A 17,904-nucleotide genomic window follows, 5' to 3' on the forward strand; every position below is an offset into this window, starting at 1 on the left:
GCTGACACCTCCTCAGCCTCCTTCAGAGGGGCAGGGAGACTGCTCTGCCCTGCTCAGATCCAGATAGAAAATAAGATTCCCAGATCAATGTCCCACTTCAGGATCCAGACAAAAAGAAGAGTGAATCAGGGGAGAGGAGTTGAGAGCCTGCAGAACTGTTGCTAGGTATTTTAAGTGGGAAGCTTTTGGTTGGAGGTGTTCAAAACCTAAATCAATCTGCTAAGTCACAGAGGGACTATACTACCAGGCACCATGGTGCATGCCTGTAATACCAGTGGCTTAGAAGGCTGAAGCAGGAGGATCACAAGACTGGTGTAGGCAGCTTAGCAAGACCCTGTCTCAAAAAAATAAGTGAATAAATAAGAATCAAACGGGCTAGAGATGTGGTTCAGTCATATAGTGCCCAGTGTCATAAAACAACAACAAAAAAGGGAATATACCAATTCCTATATCCAGGAGCAATGTTCCAGGGGCTCTTAGAAGATACTCCAAACTACCAGGTGTTTGGGGAGTGTTTTCTTCTCAACATTTTACTTGGTTGTGCCAGGGTGAACAGGACTCCACAATGATCACTGTTCCTGCCTGGCCCAGAGTTTGGGTACTTACTTTCCACTTATGTCATTTAATCCTCTCAGCAACCTTGAACCACAGGAACTATTATCCCTGTCTTACTAACCAGGAACCCATCTCAGTGAAGTTAAGTAATTTCTGCAAAGCTACATGGCTGGAAGTGACTTCACCCCTGCATTCTTTTTTCCATATACAATATACTTTGCCACCCCAGAGTTGTCTTCTTTGAATTTTATTTCTGGCATGTAAGTTCTGCTCTTCAGAACCTTGTACCCTAGCTGACTTAAAAGAGTGGGTGATGTGGGGGACCCATTATTGACAACTTGAATTAGTTTATTTTCAATTTGTTTTTAGTTAGTTTATTTATTCACTTATCTGAGATGGAGGACTCAGTATGTTGCCCAGGCTGGTCTTCAACTCCTGAACTTAAGTGATCCTCTTGCCACAGCCTCCAGGGTAGCTGGAAATAGTACTCTATTGTACAGGCTATGAGTTATTTTTATGTATCTGGAACACAGCCAGGAAGGTGAAGTGGAGGAGGGTATCTGCAGCTGCTCAGGAGGTGCCTTTGCAGATAAGGTTGTGGTCAACCTCTGAGAGGCCCATGTCTCTGATGAGGAACATGCCAACAATAATTTCATGTCTGTTGGACTCTGGACTACTTGAGTCTAAAATCAGTGCTTCTGTACTCAGGGTCTGGTTCCAAAGTCAACTTCTGGAGCAGTTTTTAAAGTTGTTATCTGGAACATCATCTATTTTCAGCATACCTGGAAACAAGATTTTTAAAATGCAGATCTAAGCCTGGTATGGTAGAGTGTTCTTTCACAGCGAATGGGGAGGCTGAGGTAGTAGGATTGCTTGAACCTAGGAGTCTGAGGCCAGCCTGGACAACATAATGAAACCTCATCTCTTTAAAAAAAATAAACAAAAGACCCCTTAAAAAACAAATCTGAAAGGAAGGACTCTTTGAGTTATAACCTCTGGTACCAGAATTCTGTATATTAAAAAATCAAGTTCCGGTGTATTCTTGTGCTCACTGAAGTTTGAGGTTTGTTTTTCTGGAACAGAGATTACTAATCCTGGCCATAAGCTGAAACTACCAGAGAGGGTTTTTTGTTGTTGTTGTTGTTGTTGTTTTTGTTTTTTGTTTTTGTTTGTTTCAGGGATTAAACCCAGGGCATTTAACCATTGAGCCACATCCCCAGCCCTCTTTTATATTTTATTTAGAGATAGGGTCTCATTAAGTTTCTTAGGGCCTTGCTAAGTTGTTGAGGCAGGTTTTGAACTCAACAGTTCACCTGCCTCAGCTTCCCAAGCCACTAGAAGATTACAGGCATATATCATCATACCCAGCTACCAGGGAACTTTTTAAATGAATATAGATGCTTGAGCTGTACTCCTTAGAAACTGTGATTTAATACTCAGGCATTACTCTTTGAAAAAAGCAAAAAGAATTAAAGAAAATTCCTTAGGTGTTTGTAATATGCAGCCAGGGTTGTGAGATCTTCAGACCAGCAGCAATACCCAGGAATTTGTTAGGAATGCGAAAATCTTAGGTCCTGTCCTAGACCTACTCATTGAGAACCTCTGGAGTGGGTTCCAGCAAATGTGTCTGTTAACAAGCCCTCTAGGTGATTCTGAGGCACTGTAAAGGTTAATGTTTATGAATTTAGAGCATTGGCTCTCAGTCCTGACTGCACAATTAGAATCACCCAGGAGGGCTCTGAAGAATCCCGATGCTGGACTGGGAGTGTAGCTCAGGGACAGAGCACTTGCCTTATACACATGAGACCCTGAGTTCAATTCCCAGCATTAAAAAAGAAAAACAACAAAAAAACAAAAACCCTAATGCTCACTCAGGTTCCATCCCATACCAGGATCTCCTGGGGTAGGACTCAGGAATCAGTATTTTCAAAAGCTATCCAGGTGATTCCAGGGTTTAAAAAAACACTTCAGCCAGGGTTGAAAAATCCATCTTCCTAGAGGATGAGAACAATGTTTCTGAAAAGGAGATATAAGCATTTGGAACCTTTGATAAGACATGACCATTTAGATGCATCCCAAGTGTGGAAATGAAAAGTCCAAGGGACTTAAGTTGGAAAATGTTGGGTGGCAGTGAGGTTAATGCATTGGCACAACTCTAATCAAAGATTTGATGTCTCAGAGAACGTAATGAGGGAGGCAAGGAAGAAGCAAAATTCCCCTTTGCCTTCTGTGGCAGAACTAGGAAGGACATGGGCTCTGAAGCAGCCCCATCACATAAACAGATCCCTTCAACCAGAGCTTTAGTGTGCTCCATGTCACAGAAGAGTCTAGAAAGGTCCCATGGCTGGGAAGGAGCGTCACCAGGGTTCATTTTAATTGTATTATGCACATCCTCCTTAAGGTTGCCCTTCACCAGTTCCCCAGGTTCTGGCTGCTTCAAGTGTTGTCTGATGTCTTACCTGTTACATTTTGTTGTATTTGCCTTTTTGTTTGGAACAGATTAAAAATAATGAACCTTTGATCAACGTGCTTTACAAAGTGCTGAAGAAGTCAGCACGGGGCTGTCGGCCCAGGAGAAGCGTAAGATGATCTGATCCGTGTCTCCGAGTGGGGCCATTCCATTGCTTCTGGCTCAGTGCCGGCTCCATCACTTGCTTAACCAGTTGCTCTCCTGATCGCCCCAGGCTTCCTGCAAGTCATTTTGGTTTATTTTCTTTAAATGAAGTTCTCTTCAGCATTGTGGCTGATGCACTAGGCTGAGCCGCTCATCTGTGGTGCTCTGTGACTCCCATCTTTTGTGCTGCCAAGGGGTGGGGAGCTTGCCTGGCTTGCCTCCAGCTTGTGTCGTGTTTCCATTCTCACTTGTCTGCCTCCATGGCGAGGGCTCATCTAGACAGGATGGAGCATGAGTTTCTTGGGAGGGAATAGCAGTTACTGGTCCCCTGAAGGAGCCAGAGTATCCTCAGAATCCACCTTGACCCTTGCCTCTGCTTTGGGGCAGGGTGTAGATATTTGGATAATAATCTGGAGCTGGACTAGAGTAAAGCCAGCCACCCCATACCTACTTTGACTGACACAGAATAACCTCAGACCAACTCTCATAGCATCCCAAGGGAGGCTGCAGGTTGGGGAGCAGGTGGTGTGTCCAGCCATCCTGGGTCCTGAGAAGGTGTGTTGGGATGTGATGGAAGAGAGGTAAGATGCCTGGGGGGCTTTGATTCCCCTCTTATGCAAAGATTTTCTCAAATGGATGAGCACCCATGAACATCCACTTTTTCTGGTGACAGATACTGGGGTTTCTCATCATTGAAGTCTAAATGGGTTTAAACATTGCCATCACAAAGCATAATTTTAAAAGGACACTTAGCTTTAATTTATTACATGTGAATATAATATTTCTTAGTAACCTCAGCTTTCTGAAATGGAACTAATTTCAGATGTTAAAAGGGCCTCTGAGCTGCGTGAACAGGCATCAGGAAACCCATGCTCTGTAGCCTGTGGCCTTTCCTCCATAGGAAGCAGTACCAACCCACCTTATTTTGAAAAGTTCATGAACTCACTAAGCAAACTTTTTCTGAATATTCTTAATGTGCTATGCCCTGGCTGGGCTTTGGGGATGCAGAGAAAACACATCCCTGTCTCCATAGTCACCCCTACTTAGGTTACCATGTAGTGAGGAGAGCAGATGAGCAAGCAGAGCATTGTAATCTGATGTATTGTGTGCCACAGTAGTGTCAGACACAGTGGGGTTGGGGGTGGGATGAGACATCCTAAAGGGCACCAAGTGCAGTCAAAAGGGAGGAAAGAGATGTAAGTACTTTCCCTCTGTTGGACTTTTTAAGTTCTTTGAATTCCTAACTCACAATGCCTTATAAGTGCCACCTTAAAAGGAGACGGAAATCTGTTTCTTAGAAAAGAAAGAGTGCTGATATCCCAAGAGAGACAGAGAGAGAAGAAGAAAAGGTTGAATGTATATTCAGTATTCTAGGAAAGCATTGAAGGGCAAGCTTTTAGAAAACTTCCTATCAAAAAGTTTAATTTAGAAGAGTCATCTTTTTCAAAATGCCTTTTTTTGTGTGTAGACTATCTTCTTTCTTTCCTGATAGTACTAGATAAATGAGGCATTGCTCAATTAGATTCTCTGCCTTGTTATTTAAGTATCAAAAAGATATCCTTGGTAAGAAGCTTCAGGGAAATAAGGGGAAGAATTTTGCTGAAGGGAAAATCCCCAAAGCATATCTCAATTTGAAAGCAATTTCTATGTAGGAAATGAGTCAGGGTCAGCCTCCTTGGAGAACAGATGAGTTCACTGCCCTCACTTTGATGAAAGGGCTGTGAAGACCTCACCACTTTCACCTGCGTACCCTGAGTTCAAAGCCCAAGTCCTGCCTGGGATGTCCAGCAATTTGTGGTTCACCGGGATTAATTCCATGCCCTCTCCTCTCACCCATCTTAGGAGACAGTGCTGTTTGTGGATTATTGTAGGTATCCATGTGTTCTATGGATGACTACTTATACATGATTATTCACATAATCTACCAGTTTGGGGAATCAAATTTGTCTGGAGTTCTTTTCTTTCCAGGAACTTCCACTGTTCTACATGTTTCCCTTTGACCTACATGGAATTCATTAAGCATTTGTTGATGGGTCTTATGTCAAGACTTTATTGCAAAAAATAAGATGTCCTGGCCCATAAATGTGTGACCAAAAGGATCATGAGAAAGGGTTGGAGGATGATTCTGCAGTCCAGAATCAGTTCTCAGCTCAAGGCAAGAAGATGTCTTTTGACCTTGGCCTTGACTTTAGGATTTGTTGTTTATTTTCAGAAGTAGTATAGGGTACTTGGGCACACTTGAACTCTGAGGGGAATGATAGCCAATACATAGCCTATTCACACTCACTTGCTGGACGTCCCAGGTGGAGTTTGGAAGAAGCAAAGGCCATCTCTCCAGCACCTGCCCATCTATTCATGCTGGGACCCTCTGCATGGTGCACACACTACCTGTCTGTCGTTAGTCCTACCCTTCATTTCCCCTGGTCAGAACTATAAAACAGAGGTCAGAGATTATCTCCCCTATGAGGTTCATTAGACCTTGCTATTCCTTACCTTGTCTTGGCCATGAATGCATCTGTGGAAAAGTCACTCCCTGCACCCCTCTACAGCTTTTGACAAGAAAGAAATTGGGAGGAAATGGAAGCATGGGATAAAGAGTTGGATTCAGCTTCTTAGGAGTCAGAGATGGGCAACATGCTGTCCTCTTTGGGTTGAGTGAAGGATGGAAAATGTCAAATCCCTTTTACCCTTAAGTTTGGGTGACTTTATTTTCTTTTTTTGAGAGGATGAGGAAGGTTGTAACTTTTCTATAGGCACTTCTGAAAAGAGATCTAATAGAGAAAATATGTGGAGTATTGAAGAGTTTCATCTCCTGAGCACCTGAATCTGACTGCGTGTGTCAAAGCCTCTCCAAGGTTCAGGCTGAAGATAGCATATAAAAGCTTTTTATTTTCTACAGACACTTCTGAAATGAGAGGAAGGTTATAACTTATACAAGACAACCTAGCCTCAGTATACAGGGATCAACTATCCAAGTTCCTTCTTCCTTTGACCAGGGTTTCTTCTCAAATAGTTTAGGGTGTGCTGACCTTACAAGGAAGGGGGCAACTCAGACTTCCTTAAACTAAGGCTTGACAATGCACAGGGAATTTGTTTGTTCCTTCTTACCCATGTACACCCCTACTGTGGGCTGGGGGCTGTGGAATTCTATAACTTGTGTTTGTTTCAGTAACAAACCTTTGTCTTACCAGTGGCATACCTTTCAACGATTCATACTGACTTATCACACTCCTTTGGGCAAATATATGCTTTTAAAATTAATGATCATGTAACTTGAATATCTGCACTTTCTTTAGTTTGAGAAATTTACAAGGATCACAAAAAGGTTTTCGTTTTTCCCTAAAATGAAATAAAGCAGATGTTGCTTGAATTTTTGCCCCATTTGTTCCATGACCCTCTCCTGCCACTGCCTAGACTTTCACACCCTTCCACTGTAGGACTGACTTTCTTTCCACAGTTCTGATTCTAAGAACCACAGTTAAGTCTCCTTTAAATTGTTCACCTCCCAGATGACAGGCCGGGACCTTCTCAAGGATCGAAGTCTGAAACCTATGAAGATTGCGGAGAGTGACATTGATGTGAGTGAGCAGAGTGACAGGCTGATCCCTCAGCTGCCTCCTGACCCAGACCCAGCAAGGGCAGCTTCCTGCAGGGTTGGATGGTTCTGTAGCCAGGGGCTTTCTGCTCTCACCCCCAGACCATGCCCTGTTCTCCCAGGTCCTCCCCAACCTGTTCTTGCTTACAGGTCAAATTGAGCGTCTTCTGCGAACAAGACAGGATCCTCCAGGACCTGGAAGACAAGATACGAGCCCTCAAGGAGAACAAAGTATGCATCAGTTAACATAATCTTGGGATGGGGTGTGGTATTTTGTCACTCAGTTTTTCCTAAGACATGGATTGGACTCTCATGTTAGTATTGAACAATAGGATTACTTTATCCACAACAATGCCTTTGCTTTAAATGGTGCTTCTTGAGGGTCTCTCTTCTCAGTGTGTTTGTTCTAGGTATCCTCACCCCTCCATTCTGCTCTGGCCCATCTCTCCTTGGAGGCCCTGAGAGATAAGCCTGGGAAAGGAACTCCACTGGCTGGTGTGACAACCCAGGCATCTGGTCCCTAGGGAAGGGACTGCCTTGGAGAAGAATGGCAATAATAATAAAAGGACAGACCCTCACTTCCTAAAGCTTCTTTCCTCCTAGTGTTTGAGCTGTGGAGGCAACAAGTCTCAGTGGGAGAGCAGGAAAGACCTGGGACCACCAATGTCTGCCTTTCCAGACTACTAAATTTTTTTCTTCTTGCATTTTAATAAAGACATTACATTTGTGATGCTAAAGGTTTATAACATACTGGTTTTCCCCAAGAGCCTTCAGAGTTTTCCATCTACTCTTTGATTTATCTTTATCATGCTTATCCCATAAGGAGTTAGGTGGCTTTATGCCCACTATATAGATGAGGAAACAGAAGCACAGAACTGTTAGAATACTTAGCCCTTGAACAGAATCAGAATTGGCACTAGAGGCCCGCCCCTCAGCCCATAGCTCAGTTCTGGTTCCTTCAGCCTTAGTTAGATCCAACAGCTTTCTTTAGTTCCTGGCATGATATGGGGAGGCCTCTGGGGACTTTTTTCTTATCCTTTTGCTCTTTGTCCCTTCCTGGTGCAGGACCAGCTAGAATCTGTGCTAGAGGTTTTGCACAGACAGATGGAGCAGTACCAAGACCAGCCCCAGCACCTGGAGAAGATTGCCTACCAGCAGAGGCTGCTGCAGGAGGACCTTGTCCACATCCGAGCTGAACTGTCCAGAGAGTCCACTGTGCGTGGAGGGTGGGGAGGGAGGCAGACACTTCCCAACAGAATGGGCAGACCACAAGCTGCTGTTCTCATCTCCTCAGCTAAAGTTGAGGTGGTAGCCAAGGGGCAGGTCTTGGAATAGAAGAACTTCTCCAGGCCACCTCTGGATAGCTTCTTTTTAAGGGTGACATGTCTGCCACCACCTGTCCCTTAGATTGTTTCCATCAGGGGCTTCCAGATGACTAAGGACACTTGAGGACACTGAAGGAACCAGATTACTCAGAGCAACCTGCAGCCTATATTCTGAACTGTGTGCAGTTAATTCTAAGCCATCAGAATTTTCATGTTTTCATTTCTCAGTCTGATGTGGGTACAGACCCTTCTGCAAGGCAAGGAATTAAAGCATTCCTAAGTGGAAGAGGGGACAGTGCAGGTGGCCAGGGTCAGATACCACACTTGCTCTTCACTCTGGTCTGTCTCCCACCAGACCTGCTGAAGGCCCATTGAGTCCCCTTCCCACTTTACCTGACTGGGTCAGATTGAGGTCAGGAATTCGGGTGCTCTTGAGGCCACTTGGGAGGCCAGGGATAACTTGGAATAAGAAGCATTTCCTTGGTCAACAGGAGATGGAAAATGCCTGGAATGAGTACCTGAAGTTGGAAAGGGATGTGGCACAGCTGAAGCAGACTCTTCAGGAGCAACACAGAAGAGCTTTTTTTTTCCAGGTGACCAAAGGCTGTTCATCCCTCTGACCTGTGGTTGCCTCTGAGACACTATCCTAGGGCTTTCTCTTCCTCAGCCCTGTGAAGTGCCCACCCTCCCAGCTCTGCCCTGGGGCTCCCTTCCTACAACTAGGCCATGATGAGAAGCCTTATCCCAGATCTCCTGCTTCTCTGAAGCAGACCAATACCAACCTGGAGCCCTTTACAGAGATGGAGATGTGAGAGCGATCTGTGTTTCCTTCTTGTGTTCCTTAGCTTAGATGGCAGCAGGAAGCCCCACCTGAGTCCTGCCTCAGATTCCTGTAGATGCTATCACCCCACTGCCTGAGAAGGGAGTGTGACCAGTCCATTGAGGTGCTTCTGGTCTCCAGGCATTCATTTGCATTTCTGGAGACCAGGCTGGGTGATACTCATCTTTGTGGCTCCTGTCCCACTTGGGAAAGGCAACTTTAGAGCTATGCCTTCTTACTTTAAAATCCAGGCCACCCCATGGACAGCAGTCTCCCAAAGGTGAGACAATGTAAGGCCCTGTATGTTTTTTTTTCCAGGTTGGCTCCTCCAACTGCCCTCCCCACATTTTGGTGCCCAACCAGGCTTCTACCCAATCCTTTTTTTTTTTTTTTTATTGTAAACAAATGGGATACATGTTGTTTCTCTGTTTGTACATGGCGTAAAGGCATACCATTTGTGTAATCATAAATTTACATAGGATAATGTTGTTTGATTCATTCTGTTATTTTTTCCCTTCCCCCCACCTCTCCTACCCCTCTTTTCCCTCTATCCCAATCCTTAATTTTTATTTTTTTATTTTTATTTATTTATTTTTTTTGTGTGGTCAGGTGATTTAGTGACTATGCAGACTCTAAGGAGTTTAGGGTTGTGTGCCCTGAGACTTTTCCCTGGACCCTACTGTCCCCCACTCACTCAGAGATGGTTTCTAAAAAGCCCAGCTCAGAATCTCACAGAGGACACTTTTGCCTCTGGCTCCAGGCTGGTGTATGTGGTTGCCCAGAACTTATCTGTCTCTTGCTGTTGTTGTCCCTACACACTAACTTGCCTTCATCTATTGTAACATTTTCTTTGTTTCTTTTTTTTTTCTTTTCTTTCCTTTTTTCCATCCCTAGCACTTAGCATGACTTGAAAATACTAGGTGAATATATTGTTGACAAAATTTCTAGTTGTTTCTGTTTCAGGGACTTGATACTATCTCCTAGACTTCAATGATCCATGCTAATTGTAGCAGGAAAGTTTTTTTAGCTTTTAAAGTTTTATCCATTATTTTTCTATAATTATACAAATAATACATGAATACATTTCCCTGAAAAGTTCAAACAATGAGAAGCAAAAACATAATGATATAAAAGTTCCTCTTCTCCACTTTCTGCCCCACTCCTACCACCCTCCCTGCATGTAGTCAGGGCTTTCAGTTTGTGGTGTTCTCTTCTTGATCATTTTCTATGCATTTTCAAGCATATGCATCTGTATAGAATCATATCATTTATTTGGGTTTGGGAAGTGGTAAAAGGTTTAAGAGGTTCACAAATTATTTGGCAACTTATTTTTTGTCATAACTTTATATTGTGGAAATCTTTCCAGGAATGGTGCCCCCAGGTTTATGCTGCCCAATACAATCATTATTTTGATTTAAATTAATTACAACTAAAGTTAAGAATGAATTCTCCATTCATATCAAACTCACCCCAAATTAGAAGCCACCATAGTGGATAGCACAGTGGATAATCTCAGAAAGTTGTATGGGATAGCAATATCTAAGTAAAGTAAATTAAATAGTTCTTCTTAATTGCCACATACTATTTCATAGCCTGGATATTCCCTACCTTATTTAGCCATTGCTCTCCTGGTGGGCATTTTAATGATTTCCAGCATTTTGTTTTTGTAGATGCTGCTGCTGTGAACTGTAACTGCTTTTTCAAACTCATTTATAAGCATTTTTCTAAGATAGGTTCCTAGGAGAAGACTTGCTGGGTTGAAATGAGTACTGATCTCAAAAGTTGACAGATATTAGAGTAGGATGACTCCAGGTAGCAGTAATACAACACATATCTCAAAAAAGAAGAAGAAAAAAAAGAAGAAATAATTTCGTATATTTCACCAAAAAGGGACAGGGTCTCACTCCTGTATCCCACACAAATGTAGGAAGGCATAAATAATGGAGGAGACAGATATGCTTACCCTGATGTAAACTTTATACAATGTATACACATATAAAAACATTACATGGTACCTCATGAGTGTGTTCAATTTTCATATTTTTATGTATTATTCACAAATATTGTTAAATACAAAAAATGTTCATAAATATTGCCCAATTGCCCTCTAAAAGGCTGCACTAATTTAGTCTCCCGTTCCTAGTGACTGAGAGTGCTGGGCCTGTTTGCCATATCCTGGCCAGCACTTGATGTTCTCAGTGTTTTTAGTTTTTGCCAGTCTGTTGACTAAAAATGACATTTTGCTTTAATTTACATTTCTTTAATTAGTGGTAAGTTAAACTGTGTGTGTGTGTTTTACTAGGGATTGAACCCCCGTTGAACCCAGGGGTGCTCTACCACTGAGCTATATTCCCAGTTCTTTTCCTTTTTTTTTTTTTTAAGACAGAGTCTCTCAAATTGTTGGGGCTGGTCTTGAATATGTAATCCTCCTACTTCAGCCTCCCAAGTAGTTGGGATTATAGGCATGTACCACCACTCTAGGCTTAAGTTAAACATCTTTTAATATGATTATTGAACATTTGTGTTCCTACTGTGCTTTATTTCATAGTAATTTAATATATAACAGGCCCAGAATCCTTTTTACCCTCTAAAATATAAATCTGCAAGCTATAATAGATCTTGTTACAAACTGCTAGAAAATTGACCCCCGTAGATTTCTAGCAGATGGGCAAGCCCGGGGCATATGGCTAGGTTTAATGTAGCTCCATGGCATTGCTCATGCTTTCTGAGTGCTTCAGTGACTTCGGAGTCATAAAGCCCTGTTTGATTAGGCTCTGTGCTAGCCTCTTTGGTGTAATCCTAGGCCAGGCAGGTTGTTAAAGTCGTAGACAAATTATTAGCACTGGGTGTATGCTTGCAACCCATCTGTAACTTCTCAGTAATGGCTTGGAAACTCACCTCCATTAACAGGTTTGGCTCCGAGAAAGTTTACGACCCTTTCAGTGAAGTCGGTGGCTTTATTTATAAAGGTCCTCATGGCTGCCTGGCCATCAAGGAATCCAAGGAATAGACTATTCAGGGAACAATGTGGTAAGAGGTAGTGATAGGTGAGGCAACTCTGGACAGTGAGTCCAAGCCTTTTCTGAAAGCCTTCCCACCTGTGTGTGGGATACAGGAGTGAGACCCTACCTCCTTGCTTCCCCAAAGCTCCCCTCACCTCTCATCACCCTTGGAGAAAGAGTCTGTGGCCTTCCTTTTTTCCTCCCTGCTCGTCTTTTACATGTAGAGATGTCAGCAAGGCAAAATGGGGATGGAAAAGTGGGCTGACAGGGTAGCTTTGCTTGGGAGCTGTGGAGGAGGGAGAGGAGGGATGTTTTCTCTTTTACTTTTCCCCAGCACTCAGCTTGGGGACTTCACCTCTGGAGATCATCCCCTGCTAACTTACATACTGTAAGGGAGCAGTGCACCTGCCTGTTTTAGGACGGTACTTGAGTATGGAGCTGAGCACCAAGCCTGTTCTTTGCTTGTCAACCCTGAGGGCACACTTCGCTATTGGGATATGGAGAATGGAAGCGCGAGCTCCCTTGGCACAGGAGCCTTTGGACTTCTGCTGTCATGGCTGTTGGAAAGTATTTGACTGAGAATTTTACATGATTAGTCTTTTATTCACTCAATGTATGTGCATTGAAACCTGCTAAGTTCCAGACCCTATGTGTATCTAGGAGCACACAATCTAGTTGCAGAATTGGGCAGGTTGGTATCATGCAGTGTGAGAACTCTTCCAGTTGAAGGGCATTTAGGAGCCTTGAGAGGAGATGGGGGTGTGAAACTTGCTTTTCATTTTGTCCATGGAGTGAGACCAAGTCTATCTTCCCTCCATTGTAACTTAAAAATCAAAAAAATGCTTTACCTGGGTTGGGGTGCAACTCAGTTGCAGTGCTTGCCAATCATGGTGATGCCCTGGGTTCAATCTACAGGACCACGAAAAACAAAAGAACTATATCTAAAGTTTACCCAACCCCATTAGAAGATGGCCACAACCCCTTAACCACATTAGGCCCCTCTTCATCTCCTTTAGGTCCTCTTCCTATCCAATCTTGGTTGTAATTTGTGCATATCATCCTATAGCATAGCCGTTTTCTCGTTGTACTTTTTAGGAAAAGAAGTTTTATCATACAATCCACGAATCCACGTACCACAAAATTTGTCTTTTTTTTTTTTTTTTTTTTTTTTTTTTTTAGTACCAGGGATTGAACCCAGGGATGTTTAACTACCAACCCACATCCCCAGTCCTTTTTTGTATTTAGGCACAGGATCTCATTGAGTTGCTTTGGGTTGATTTTGTTAAGTTGCTGAGGCTGGTTTTCCTCATGCCTCCAGCCTCCTGAGTCACTGAGTCACTGAGATTACAGGCAATGCTCCACTGTGCCTGGCAAAATTTGCCTTTTTAAAGTATGTAACTCAGTGTATTTTGTATATTCACAGCACTGTGAGGTTGTCACCACAATTTTATAACATTTTCACCTCTCAATAGTAGCCCTGTACCCATTGTCACTCCCTATCACCCCAGCTCCCCACGCCTCTCGTGTCAACCACTGATCCACTTTCTGTCTCTATGGCTTTGCCTATTCTGGACTTTTTATATATAAAGAATCATACAGTATGTGGTATTTTGTGCCTTGCTTCTTTCCCTTAGTTTAGTGTTTTCAGAGTTTATCCACGTTGTAGCACATATCGGTACTTCAACACTTTATGGTCAAATAACATTCCATTGTCCGTTATACTTTTGACTAGACCTCAAATCCCAGGATTCTGCTGTGAATTTAAAAAAAAGAAATGTTTTCAATATTCTAGAGATAATGTAACCTCTAGTTCTTGCCTTCCCTCCTCTGCTGCTGTGGTTGCATAAAACAGTATATGTTTACATTTTATTAATTGTGGTAAACTATTCAAACATAAAATTTTCCATCCTATTTTTTAATTAATTAATTGGCACTGGGGAGTGAACCCAGGGATGCTTAACCACTGAGCCACATCTCCAGCCCTTTTTATTTTTTTTATTTTGAGACAGGGTCTTGCTAAGTTGCTTTGACCTTCCTCAGTTGCTGAGGCTGGCTTTGAACTCAAGATCCTCCTGCCTCAGCCTCCTGAACCACTGGGATTACATGCATGCACCACCATGCTTGACCATCCTAACCATTTTTAAGAGTATAGCTCTTTAGTGTTAAGTACATTCACACTGCTGTGCACCAATCCCCAGAATTTTGCATCTTACAAAATGATTAAACAGCTCCCTATCCTCCCTTCCCTAACTCCTGGCAACCACTATTCTACTTCCTATCTCTATGAAATTGACTTCTCTAGAGACTTCACTTAGTATTTACATGGAATCCTGTAGTATTTATGGCAGTCTGTTTTTAAATTAGGTAGAAACAGGCAAGCTGAACTGGTGAAAGGTATTCCAAAATTCCTCCCTGAATCTTGATCTACTTGACTCTAGTCCTGGTATAGTTTCTCTAGCAAGTGCTGCTCCCACCCCCAGGATGAGGGACTGTCTGAAAAGGCAAGATAAATCCTAAGAAGAAAATTCTGGTAAGGAGCTAGGAAGTCAGTGAACCCCCTGCTTGCCTTCCCCAGGAGAAATCACAGATACAGAAGGATCTGTGGAGGATCGAAGATGTCCTTGCAGGCCTGAGTGCAAATAAAGAGAACTATAGAATCCTGGTGGAATCGGTCAAAAATCCAGGTGAGGTGCATCTTCCTGGGTATGGGGAATGGGTTGGGGCAGGTAGGATGGCAGTGGGGGGCAGATCTTTGTGGAACTGTCACTCTACTCATCCCCTGAGGAGTAGGTCTTTGTCACATCCCATGCTTATTTCCCTCCATGCCCCTTAGAGAGGAAAACCGTGCCATTGTTCCCTCACTCGCCTGTGCCTTCACTCTCCGCCTCTGAGAGCAAGACACCCCTGAAGCCCAGCCCTCCCACCAGCCCTGTGCGGACCCCTTTGGAGGTTCGCCTTTTCCCACAGCTGCAGACCTATGTGCCATACCGACCTCACCCACCCCAACTGAGGAAAGTGACATCCCCGCTTCAGTCACCAACTAAGACAAAGCCCAAAGTGGTAAGTTCTGATGACTTGGAGCTGAGTGTCTTCATTTCCTCTCTGGCTGTTGATTGTCCTCAGATCAGCTTATCTTGTGGAAAAGGTTCTGGGGAAAACCTGAGGACACAGAAACCCACTGGAGTCTTTGGTCTTGAGCAGTTAAGAAGTTGCATTTACCCTGCTATTGTGCCTTTACCTCTTGGAACTGGCAGGGCCCTGAGAGATAGTCCAGCCCAACCCTACCATTTCGCAGTTCAGAAAATTGAGGCTCAGCAAGAAGTGACTGAACTAGACTAAGTGGGGTAGAATTTGTGATCTGCACTGTGCAGAGAGGTGTATGGCTGTTGGTGACTGTCCCCACACAGGGCTTCAAGTGGACTTACCAGTTACACAGCCTGGAATGGGCAAGGAGCTCCTTCCAGAAAGAATATCTTTATTCCCACCTGCAGTTGAGCACTGTGCTAGGCTGTGAGGTTGCTTGTGGTTTTTCTTAGCCCCATGGAATTTGGATAGGAAGGGAAGTATCCCCATCTCACAGAGAAGAAAACTAAAGCCCCAGGGAGTTGAAACTTGCTAAAGGTCTCCATGTTAGATAGTACATCCAACATCTCCTGACTCCTGTTTTATTCTGTGCCACCTGCCATCTAGCTGGACCCTCAGCTCAGGTCCTTGGGTCAAGTCTGTGGCCCATGTGCGGTAGCCTGCACCAACACCTTAGCTTACCTGGCATAGAGAGGAGCTGAGCTCTTGGCAAGATTTGGCTCCTCTGTGCTCTAGGGAGCTCAGGAGATTTTAAAGAAATAGAAGATGTGGTCAGGTGCCATGATAGCTTCTATCTCCACACAAGGCCAACCTTGTGTGGAGAACAAAAAAAGGGGTCTGGCCCAAGGGCAGGGAAACCAGAGCTGAGGGGACCTTGGCAAGTGGGGCTCCTGGTTTTTGCCAACAGAAGTTAGCAGGAGTCTTGCCTAGAACCATGTGTGCCCAGGGCCTCTGATTGGGTTGGTGCACAGTGCTGGGAAAACACAAGTGTTCCCTGGACCTCACCATTTACCTGCTTCCCTCTGTAACCCAGGGCCCAGAGCTGGATCCAGGTATGGCTTGTGACCTAGTCAGAGTCACTGTGAATTTTTCCATCTCCTTCCCACTCTTAGATTTAAGAAGCAGATTGGAGCACCAGCCATAAAACACCAAAACAGAGTTGTCTGGGGCAGATGGCTGTTGATGTACAGCAGGGTGCCCATCATCTAGGTCAAGGAATAGGGGGGAAAGGTGAAAACCTGGGAGCTGGGATGTCCTTGTTCTCTCTGTGTCCTTGGGTAAGTCCATGGTTTTCCTGAGCCTCAGTTTCCCTTGAGTAGACAATCACAGAGACTTCTTTCTCATGGTTGGTCCTCTGTAGCCCTTGGGCAGGGCTGTTTCAGCTTGGATGAGCATCAGGGTCACTAGACATCTTCTCTCTTCTTGTAATTCATTTGTCTTTACCAGTGTTACCACTTTATGTTGCATTTGCTTATTTTTAACATTTATCCTGAAAATAACATGAATATATAATTAAATAATAGTAAAAGAATCACCCGTGTTATATCAACATCTGGACCAACAAATAGAACTTTGCCAGCAAGCTTTCAAGGAATCTTTAGGCCTGTAGGTCCCTTTCAGATCCAGGCCCCTTCCTTTCTGCCAGAAGTAAATTTGATCCTGATTTATGTATAATATTCCCTGTCTTTTTTCTTTTAGTTTGACCATCTGTGTTTTCATCCCTAAGCACTTTAATTATGCTGGTGTGTAACACTGAAGTCTTTTATCTTGCATCTTTTCAACAACATCGTATTTGTGAGATTCATCCATATCTTTGCACATAGCTATAGGTCTTTCATTTTTTATTTGACTTGTTTTCTTGAATTTAATGTCATTTTTAAATTAGATAATCTCAAAGAATGTGGAAACAAAAGATATCTTATAAATATATGAAAAAATGTCTCCCTCCTACCCTCCATTTCTGCAGACAATCTGTTCTCTTCAGTCACAGGCAGTCAATGTTTTGTGTGTCTTTCTGAAGAACTTTATAGAAATTGGTGATCCCATGTCTTGTCAAGTTTGGAAACTGCTGATTCTCAGAGAGGTAGTGGGTATTTTAAGTGGCTTACTTTTCACATATCAGTCAAGTGTGTTGCTTTAAAAGAATTCTGGTAAACCTTTGCAAAGCAAGCTTGGATTGAACCCTTTCCTAAGCTCTGCAAAAGTCTGGAAAACAAAGCCAAATGAGGCTAAGAAAGGATGAATGTAGGAGGAGGGAGGCAAGATGGTCATTAGTGGGTGTGCATGGTAGACAGGGGCCAGTCTGCAGATGTGAAGAGGAGCCACAACACTCAGAGAACACTGTGAACAAGGAGTTTCAAGGAAAATAGTCACATTTGTCACATCCCAGGGATGGGCAGTGAGTCATTCATTCTGTGACTTGTGTCTGGAATCAGGAATGAGGAAATATTTTGTAACCATGCATATTTCTGAGAGAAAGGGCAAGAAGTGGTAGACTCTGTTCTTGTTCAGATCATTGCCCTGTTGAAGGATCCAGAGTCTGTGCAGGAGAGTGAGCCAGTTAAGGCTAAGTGCAGTGGAGTGGGGTACATGTTTGTTCTGCAGGGTGTGTGCTGTCATCAACTTATAAATGACACAGAGTTAGCAGCCTGCTGCCTCATAGTGCACACCAAAGAAGTAGAGTAGACAGTTTGGTGTAGTGCCAAGCACATGGACCTGGGAGCCTAAGCCCTGGATTTGGGGACACAGTACATACAGGTAACATTTTGAAAAATAGAAAATGTATGAATCAAAGGGAAGAATAAAGTTGGAGAAGAGGCACCTCTCCTCTTCACAGCTTTTCCAGAGGAAATGTTCACACTCTGTTCTATCTCTGAAGGGACCTGTTCCAGCTTGCTAGGCCACTACTG

The 17,904-nt window shown here is 43.5% G+C and overlaps 1 protein-coding gene across 10 annotated transcripts in view; it reads left to right on the forward strand.

Moving 5' to 3' along the window:
- Plekha7 (pleckstrin homology domain containing A7) overlaps nucleotides 1-17,904 on the forward strand; it is a 212,231-nt gene that overhangs the window by 180,930 nt on the left and 13,397 nt on the right. For 6 of the 10 annotated variants that reach the window (XR_007103905.1, XM_047516606.1, XM_047516600.1 and 3 more), the window contains 7 exons: nucleotides 3,055-3,135; nucleotides 6,679-6,747; nucleotides 6,915-6,995; nucleotides 7,830-7,979; nucleotides 8,581-8,682; nucleotides 14,487-14,595; nucleotides 14,745-14,971. Coding sequence is in view for 9 of the 10 variants with exons in the window: in XM_047516606.1 (XP_047372562.1) it covers nucleotides 3,055-3,135; nucleotides 6,679-6,747; nucleotides 6,915-6,995; nucleotides 7,830-7,979; nucleotides 8,581-8,682; nucleotides 14,487-14,595; nucleotides 14,745-14,971 (819 nt within the window). In the remaining variant the exon portion in view is untranslated. The remainder of the gene's footprint in view (nucleotides 1-3,054; nucleotides 3,136-6,678; nucleotides 6,748-6,914; nucleotides 6,996-7,829; nucleotides 7,980-8,580; nucleotides 8,683-14,486; nucleotides 14,596-14,744; nucleotides 14,972-17,904) is intronic. The other 4 variants (XM_047516602.1, XM_047516607.1, XM_047516604.1 and 1 more) reach the window with 1 other exon arrangement.

This window comes from Sciurus carolinensis, chromosome 11, assembly GCF_902686445.1.
Source record: "Sciurus carolinensis chromosome 11, mSciCar1.2, whole genome shotgun sequence".
Taxonomy (NCBI): domain Eukaryota; kingdom Metazoa; phylum Chordata; class Mammalia; order Rodentia; family Sciuridae; genus Sciurus; species Sciurus carolinensis.